This window comes from Ochlerotatus camptorhynchus, unplaced genomic scaffold (genome assembly GCF_037179485.1).
Source record: "Ochlerotatus camptorhynchus isolate MF236.1 unplaced genomic scaffold, CSIRO-AGI_Acam_v1.1 ptg000094l, whole genome shotgun sequence".
NCBI lineage: Eukaryota > Metazoa > Arthropoda > Insecta > Diptera > Culicidae > Ochlerotatus > Ochlerotatus camptorhynchus.
Genome location: NW_027040584.1, coordinates 3,643,610 through 3,653,072, shown reverse-complemented (window position 1 = coordinate 3,653,072; position 9,463 = coordinate 3,643,610). Strand labels below are relative to the sequence as shown.

The following is a 9,463-nucleotide window of genomic DNA, read 5'->3' as shown; positions in this document are numbered from 1 at the left end:
AACGCAACTCCCCTTGCGCTCCCCTCGCACACATATGCACACTGGACCTCCCCGCATAGACCCTTCGCCCCTTCAGCAGCAATCCTGCCAAAAGTAGTCTCAATCACGCTTTTTCTTTCTTCTTCTATCACCGCCACCGATTGAAACCGTCACGCAAGTTATAGCGCATCACCTGCGGATGTTAACCGCCACCTTATCTTAGTATCACTCCACCAATCCGCCTCCTAATCCGTATTACCGGACCAGCCTTCCGTCGAACACTTTCCTCGAACCAGCAACAACACTGAACGCAGCAGCAAACAGCACACACGTCCGACTCAGTCGGTAGTCACTCACGTATGAGTCGATTGTTGAATTTATGTATGGGCCAAAATTAGGGACACTCAGGCCGACATTACCTGCATTTCCCCTATTATTTGTCAATCCTTTTCTTTCTATTCGTTCTTTGACGTGTTTAAGTGCCAACTCCTTTGCCAGCCAGTCTAAAAATTTCCGCTTTCGGCTCTTGTCATTCGGTAGGTAATGAGGATATGCAATTTTAAATAGAAAATACGCATTATTGGAGCACATGTCCGTAAGGTTCATGAAAACAGTAAACGACCATCTGTTAGTTCGCCATTTGCAAGTGTATCCCGCAGTCGTTTTATCTAGTGTATCCACTCCTCCTTTCCATCTGTACAACTGTACTATTTTCGGCTTGATTAAATTTTTCTTCAATTAGTCCTAAATTAAAAAAAAATACAGTAAATTATTCAACGAATACAGTGCTCTAGATACGACATTATGTTGAACATACTAAACAAAAGTGAAATCGATTGTCGCGAGTGGATTATTTCAGTTTCCAACTCTAGCAGTACAGAGCGATCAATTATCTTATTCCGAATATCGTGGCATTGTTCTTCAAAAATATCAGTCTTTACTGATTTCATGAACGTAATTGATGTTGATGCAATCTTGTCATTCCTCTGCACAAGACTAGCCACATTATCTCGGAAGATTCTCTCCAGGGCAACGAAAAATATATACGTGGGTTCTGTCACGTACAACAAAGCCTCCCCGGTGCAATCTTTAAGTATTGTATACTTTGTAAAATATTTCAAAAATGGATATTCACTTACACAACGCGAAAAACAACTTTCACACAACAAATAATTCTTTGACGCACTGTTGAGTATATATCCGGCAATGTGGTAGATCAAATTTCGTTCAGAATTGTCAAACACACTGTCAATGAAAATTTCGTTCGTGAATTCAAGTTCGATGAAATTAGTTTCCTGTATTTAAAAACTAAAACATTTTTATTTGATCTCCAAATAGTGCAAATTTTTGGCTTACCATGACCGTCTCGTTTGATGTTAAGTCTGACCCCACTTTATGTGCACCCTTTTCATTTAGGCTCAACAACCATGTTCTGTCGTCTGTTTCATATGTCTTCATCAACGAGCTTTCTCTCGTACTATCATCTGGCTGCCGTGTGTTTTACGCTGATGACGTCAAAATATACATGATCGTTAAAGGTATCGATGATTGCTATGCTCTACAATTGCTGGTGAATAGTTTTGCTGATTGGTGCACCCGGAACATGCTGACGTTGAGCATCTACAAATGGAACGTTATATTTGGTTATATCGTTTCATCGCAAGCTCAACCCGATTACGTATGATTATTCAATTAATGGTCAGTCCCTTGAGCGTTGTCTTCAAGCTCGTGATCTTGGTGTCATCCTAGATTCAGCGCTGAACTTCCGATCACACTACAACGATATTATCTGTAGAGCCAACCGACAGCTGGGATTTATGTTCGTAATATCCTGCGAATTTACCGATCCTCTCTGCCTCCGGTCTCTGTACTGCGTACTGGTGCGATCGATTCTGGAATCCAACTCTGTAGTATGGTGCCCGTACCAGTCAACCTGGACTGGTAGGATCGAAGCAATTCAGAGAAAATTTGTGAGATACGCCTTCCGTGATGAGATCCGTTAAACCTACCACAATATGGAGATCGATGCAGATTATTGGGACCGCAGAGACGGAATGATGCCCAAGCGGTGTTTGTAGCTAAACTTCGCACAGGAGAAACTGACACACCGGAGTTACTAGGTCAACTAAACCTTTACGTTCCTGAACGATTACTTCGCCAACGGAACTTTTTGCTGCTTGAGCCCCGCAACTCCTTGTATGGCCTTCATGATCCTGTTCGCTTTATGTCGACTAGGTTCAACGAAGTCTACATCCTCTTCGACTTCAACTCTACTGTGGCAACATTTAAGCGTAGACTGACTGAATTGCATTAATGGATCGAGTGAGATTCGTTATTGTGAAAGGTGAGTAATATTCCATTGCTCCTAAATTGTAACGATTATGCTACCTGTATTTTTTTTTCTCCATTCACCACTGCCGACGAGGATTGCTTCGGATGATGGATGTCCAATGGAGCTGATAGAATTATATTTTTTTTATGTTTTTGACTACAGTTGATATTTGAAGCCATGTTCACTTTATGTTATGTTAACGGATGTGCTTGTTTTGTAATGTTTGTACTGTATTGTGAAAATATATGGGGTTTTTACGCCATTTAAATTGGCTTTTCCCCATCACATTCATTAAGACGACAAAAAGTCAGATGAATAAATAAATAAATAAATAATAAATAAATAAAAATATGACACCGTAGGTATATCAGTCATGAATTGAGATATTGTGAGCAATTTCAAATTTTCTTTAAATTGTAGGGCCGTTGGTCGCTTTTGCTTGAAACGCAGTAGTGAAAAAATATTTTCAACGCAGTCCTGTGTGAATCGAGCAGTGAACAAATCAGGCATAACATTTGATAACGACACAAAAGCATTTGTAAACAAACTTTCTAAGACCCTTTACACGTGAACCAAAGTACGCCCACGCAAACAAACAACATCATCGGATAGGGGCAACTATCACCTTTCCGAAAGCGGTATTGGTTTGCGTGGGCGAACTTTGGTTCGTGTGTAAAGGGACTTGGAAAGTTTGTTTACAAATGCTTTTGTGCCGTTATCAAATATTATGCCTGAAATATGGGTACTGTGCATCAACCAAAAAATATTTTCATGAGGATCCAGTTTTCGTCCAGTTATTTTTTGTGCATTTTGTCAGTTATTTTTAAATAGATTAATGGCATCCCTGCTGAGAGGGCACAGTAAAAAAAATAGCTTTGTTCCGCGAGTTCATTCTTTGTTTGTCGTTTGTTGTCAGTTCATTTTCCTAACAACACACCATCAGGAAAAATCTTGTAAACAAAACAACTCGTTTGTCGGTCGCTTTTTATGATTTTAATTTTGTGTTATTTTCCTGCGTTAAATTATGTAAAACAATGTCTAAATCCTGGAAAGATTTTGTGTTTTAAAATGAATGACTCCAGTGCCAACGAATCGGCGGGAACGTCCCGCGGAATTCTCAACGCCACCAGCTACTCGCTGAACAATGACGGCACCTTCGACGAGAGTGAGCTTTGCGACGAACGAGTCCTTCAGCTGATGGACAAGCCCTTCTCGCAGCTGGTGGATGGCATGCAACTCCGGAAGAATGACCGCTACGCAGGGTTCGACAACAATGCCGGCGATATTTGGATCTATCCGACTAACTACCCGGTAAGGAAGTATCAGTTTTCGATTGTCCGAGCAGCACTGTTTAAGAATACCATGGTCGTGCTGCCGACCGGATTGGGCAAAACGTTCATTGCCGCAGTCGTGATGTACAACATCTACCGATGGTACCCGACGGGGAAGGTCATCTTCATGGCTCCCACGAGACCGTTGGTCAATCAGCAGATTGAGGCATGCTACAAAATCATGGGAATTCCCAAGGAAGATACGGCAGAAATGACCGGCAAGCAGCAGAGGAAAAACCGGACCGGACTGTGGCAGAGCAAACGGGTGTTCTACGTAACACCGCAGGTCGTTCTAGCGGACATCAACTCTCCGGAGCAGAATTTCCCGACTGATGCCGTGAAGCTGGTAGTGATTGATGAAGCCCATAAAGCGAAAGGTCGGTACGCCTACACAGAGGTGATCAAAGCGATCGCAACTAGCAACAGCAATTTTCGGGTGTTGGCCCTGTCGGCCACTCCAGGTCGGACGTTGGAAGATGTGGCTGAAGTAATCAAGAATCTCCTGATTTCGCATATTGAAGTTCGATGGGAGAATTCGATTGACGTTTCACCGTATACTTTTAAGAAGAACATCCGAACGGTCGTTACCCCTCTGGGACCCAAGTTGACCAGGATTCGAGAACAGTTCATTCATATTGTTGATCCGTACGTTCGGCGGTTACTGGATGCGAATGTGATTTCCGGTCATACGGGTTCTCTGAACCGCGGGTGGTTGATAATGGAGCAGAAGAAATTTCGTGAAAATAGTCTTATTCAGAGGCATCCGAACTATTCGTCGATCAATGCGGACTTTCTTGTCTGCGTAAGTTTGTATCACGCGATGGAGCTGCTGACACGGCACGGAATACGGGCGTTTCTGAACTTTTTCGAGGACGAGCACAACCGAACCGAGGAGAGGTACTTTGTGGCCAAGGATCCCCGGTTGAAGGTGTTCCTGGACGAACTGCGGGAGGAGTACGGAAGGAACCCGTTGGCCATCCTCGGAGCGATGCCGAATGGGGTGGTGCCAAAGGTGGATAAGGAGCCGATTGACTTTGGCCATCCCAAGTTTACCATTTTGGAGAGGAATTTGAAGGAGCACTTTAAGGTTTGCGTCTTTCGGTTGCGGGGGAGTGATAGTAGGTTACTGACAGTGGTGGTATTTTGTTTTTTTTTTCAGAATAATCCAGATTCCAAAGTGATCATCTTCTGCGAGTATCGCGAATCGGTTGCAATGATCCATCGGTTACTGCTGCAAAATAGGCCCGTGGTAAAACCAAAATGCATTGTAGGTAAGTTGCTATTGTCGAGAGTTCAGACTTGCCATGACAGACCTTCAATCTGTCCGGTTGAGGTATTACATATTGCATCCCTAGTAGTAAATCATTTTTCGATTGAGGAAATGAAGGCACCGCGAACAAGTCAAATCGCACGGTACTGCATATCCACTAACACTAACGACAGATCGAAACCTAGCGAGACATGCCCGATAGCATATGAATCTTTTATGATGTCTTTAAAAACAATCGCTTCATATGTGAAAAGCAATTCTGACAAAACGCATGACCCATTTCCCATTGCAGGACAGGGTGGCACCGGAGGTGGTCTTCGTGCCGTAACACAGAAGGAGCAGATCGCCGCTATGAAGGACTTCCGATCGGGAGCCTGCAACACCCTGATCGCTACCTGTGTGGCCGAGGAGGGAATCGACGTGGGTGAGGTGGATCTGATCGTCTGTTTTGACATCACCAAGAATCCTACCCGGTTTGTACAGCGGATCGGTCGAACCGGCAGGCAACGGGTCGGGAGGGTTCTGATGTTGGTCACCGAAGGCAAGGAGCATGATACGTTGAAGGAGGTGCTGGCGTCGAAGGATAAGATCAATCAGAAGCTGTCGCGGAGTAAGGAGATCTTGGGAGTGTTGTACAGACAATCGCCGCGACTGGTACCGACGGAGTTCGATCCAAAGTGCGTCGAGACGTTTATTAAAATTCCGGAAGAGGTAGAAAGTGTCAGTGAGCCGAAGGGTAAAAAGGGGAGGAAAAGAAAGAAGGATGATAATCCGGATAGGGAAGAGGTTGAAGGGGAGCAAGCAGAAGGAGATACTAGAAAAAAGCGAAAGAAGAAGCAGGATGCACCAAGAGGAACGCAGGACGTTCGGAACTTCTTCCGCAAGGTGGACACGGATCTGGACGCCAGCGAAAGGGAAGTTTTCTCTAGTCCTCCTAAAAAAGAGGATGCATCGGTAAACTCGATAGATACATCACGAGGGAGCTTCAAAGCACCGCAGGACGCTTCCTTAAGACTAGGGAAAACCAATCAGGAGATGGAGTTGGAGAAATTGATCAAGCCATTGCTACGACATAAGGCGAGGTTTGAAAGGGAGCGATTTCTGAACGATCGGAAGCAGCTGGTAGTTCAGGAGGACAAAGCATCCAAGTCGATTCTGTGCCCGAATCCCTTGAAAAGGCTCTTGCTGGAGGCGAATCTTGGATATCTGAAGGAGGTAATTGAGAAAAGTGAAATTCTGCATGCCGCGGTCGGAGAAGATGAAGATGACGATCTTATACTGCTGGACGACAGAGGAGACTGTCTGAAGTCTGAGTTGAGAACTGTTGAGGGACTGTTCAATGGACGCGATCAGCTCAAGAAACGTATTTCGGATATCGAAGAGTACAGAGCAGCGACGGGACGGCTGCATCCGCGAAGAAACGTCATTCAAATCGATAAACCACAAGTGACGGACGATCAAGTTTCACGATTCAACGAACACTTTTCCAGATTTTCAGCTCATAGCCTCAACAGTGACCGTGTCCAGCAGGTAACTGAGGTGAATGAATTTGCCTTATCTCCCGTCGTAGACGCTCCCGAAGATCCAACCATTTCGAACCTCTTCGATTCCCAACTGTATCTGCCAGCAATTATGGAACCAGATCAATCCCGCTACTTCCCAAATCTTCCCGAAGCACCAGCACCACCAGAAGTAACCCCAATCAATCGAAACAAAACAAAGTCCCGTGTTGCGACTTTAGCCAAGAGCGAAAAGCGAACCCCCGCAGACTACAACAACAGTCCGCTGTTGAGGGCATTCAACCGGTCGATTCAGAAAGCGAGGAACTCGGACCACGCTTCGCCGCTGACCAGCCGTCCGAAGCAGCTGAACACGCGGATGGTGTTGGAGTACTTTGGACTTGGTAATCTGGATCAGGTGTTTGAAGAGTCTCCCGAAAAGCCAACGACTGGAAACAAGTTTCTCGATCGTCTGGATACGTTCGTGGAGGATGAAGAACCGACGGTGATGGAGAATTCCCTCACGCAGCAAATTGCAGATCTAAGCAAGAGTTTGTTCGATTCGAAAGAATTGAATCTACAGGCTCAGGAAGCTGCTTTCCTGGCCGGGGATTTTAACCGGTACAGTCAGCCAATCGTTGCTGAACAAGTCAACCCAGAGGAAGACCTTGCCAGGAAGGAGGTTGAATTGCTCCAGGCAGACTTTATGGAAGGCGACTTTTCCGGTATCGAAGCATCCACGAAGCAACGGTTGTCGAACAGAACGCAAGTTCCGATCGACGAGTTTCTGCGGGAAAACTTCCCGGATGACAAAACCCAAGCCATCCCGTTGTCCTCCGTTCGGAGTCATTCGAGTGACCTATTTCCGTTGAGTGCGAGCAAACGGCAGAAGAAGGATCTAGAGTTGGACATCCACGGTTGTCTTTCGGATTTGGTAGACGACGGAGGCGGCAGCGAAGAAGCCATTCCGAATTCTCAGGAAATCCCGCCGAATTTGAATACCCATACCCGACGCTCTCAATTGAAAAATCTGGATGTTGGCAATCTGTTAGATCTACTGGCGGACAGCGATGATGACCTGTTCAGTAACAGCGAAGGGTCGAAGAAAACTCCAGAACTCCCCGACCTCGTCGTCAACTCAGGCAAGATCGTAAACTACGATCTGGAAGATGTAATGACCAGTGCAATTTCCCAGAAAGAAAACATTCCGAACGAGCCGAACCTCAGCTGGAAAATGGCGATTCCCACCACGCCTACCTCCAGCAGAAAATCCGATCGAAAAGAGCAGGAATCTCCTCAATTCGTGGAACGATCGCCTTCCCTGCTGCGGAAGAAACTGAATTTCAATCGACTTCGGCTCAACCAATCCAACGACAACGGGAAACTGAACGTAAACTCGGCTCCGGTAGTGCGAGCTCACTCCGGTGCGACGAACCAGCAGTCACCGTTCTTTGCCTCCTGCAGGCCAGGGGACGGATCCAGTTTTCGGCAAGAACTGGAGCGGCAGTTTGGATTTCAGCAGCGGCCGACTGCAGATGCTTCCCAAGAGGACCGCACTTTGGATGATCTGACGATGATCGTTCCGAGATCCAAACGGAAAGCGATCGTCAGCAGTGACGACAGCGAGGAAGATGACGCTTTCGAAGATCTTGAGCAGCGGGAGAGCGACGAAGAGGATGACGTTTTCCAAACGGCAAGATCGGTGAGTGCGGTGAATGCGGCAAAATTATCTCTTATTTCTCATTTTTATGTTTCATCAGAATGTTAAGTCTTCGGCGGAGTCGAAACAGGTGATGATGGGTCCTCCGTCGTTGCCCTTTCGCCCTCGCAACAATCGACGGAAACGGAAGGAGCGCTGTGATTTCTTTTTAAGTCAGGCTGTGGTATCGGATGATGATGATGACGATGAACACGACAGTGATGAGGGGTTATCGCAGTTTGTCGACGATTCCATCATTGACCACGGACCGGTAGAGGACGACGATCCGGACGATATGCAGGCGAAGTACCTGCAGTCGGTTAGGTGAGTGGTAATAAGGATAATTAGCATGGTAGTCGATGGGATTCGGTCGTTAGTCAATCTTTTCCAGTCAAACTTGTCTCTCTTCCGGCATCTGTGCTACATGTTTAACCCACCGTAAAGTGGCATGTTCAGTAATTGGCCAGACGTCATTTTCTAGATTATTCTATTGTAATTCTCCCATTGTTGATCTATTCTGGATAAGACCCGTTTAGCCTGCAATTGTTTGGGATAATAAATATTGGGAAAGCGTTTTGACTCCGGCCAATGCTGGTTTAGAAAAGCAAACCACCATTTAGTTAACATTGAATCTGTTGATTTTGACAAACAAATAAATTAATAAATGTACTAGCTGACCCATCTTGGCACACCTTACCCTATAATTGTGCTTGCCACACAATATACAAATTCATGCCCACACCCACATAACTGTTTCCCCATTCCAGGAGTCCCCTCCGCCCCGGTTGCTTCAAGATTCCAGCCGCTCCGGCACGGGTCCGGAATATGCTGGACATCTACTCGCAGCCACCGCATCTGGACCAGCAATCGATGTACGAGATGAACTCGTTCATCGTGCCGGAAGAGGAGGAGGACGAGGAGCAAACCGGAGTCAAACCGCTTCGATCCCCGTCCAGTTCCGAGCTGGACGAACTGGAACGAGCGGAAGCGATCCTGAGGGAACGTCGCCGTGCGCGGCGTATGGAGAAGCGCATGCCCAAGGCCAAGCGGCGGAGGAAAATCGTTTCGTTGGGCAACGACGAAGGGTCCGGCAGTTCCGACGAGGGAGAAGAGCTGAAGGCATTCCGAAGGCAGATCCAGTCGCTGCCGTCGGACTGAACTGTACATGAAACGTACAAGTTTGCCTGTAGAATTGTGCCATGTTACCAACGTATTTTTTTGTTTAAGAAAATAATTTGTTTAGCAAAGTTACAAATGCAAAATGCTCAATTCAATGACATGTCCCGCGGGGGATAGGTTCTTTCCGTCTATTCCGCCCCAATCGATCTCCACTTTTAATAAGGTATCTGTGAA

The 9,463-nt window shown here is 46.1% G+C and overlaps 1 protein-coding gene across 1 annotated transcript; it reads left to right on the top strand.

Moving 5' to 3' along the window:
• Positions 1-3,286: 3,286 nt before the first annotated feature.
• Positions 3,287-9,311, top strand: LOC135698718 (uncharacterized). Its single transcript, XM_065218801.1, has 5 exons — positions 3,287-4,729; positions 4,802-4,913; positions 5,205-8,113; positions 8,172-8,434; positions 8,878-9,311. The coding sequence occupies exons 1-5, from the start codon at positions 3,299-3,301 to the stop codon at positions 9,266-9,268; spliced, it is 5,106 nt and encodes a 1,701-aa protein (XP_065074873.1). The 5' UTR covers positions 3,287-3,298; the 3' UTR covers positions 9,269-9,311.
• The last annotated feature ends 152 nt before the right edge of the window (positions 9,312-9,463 follow it).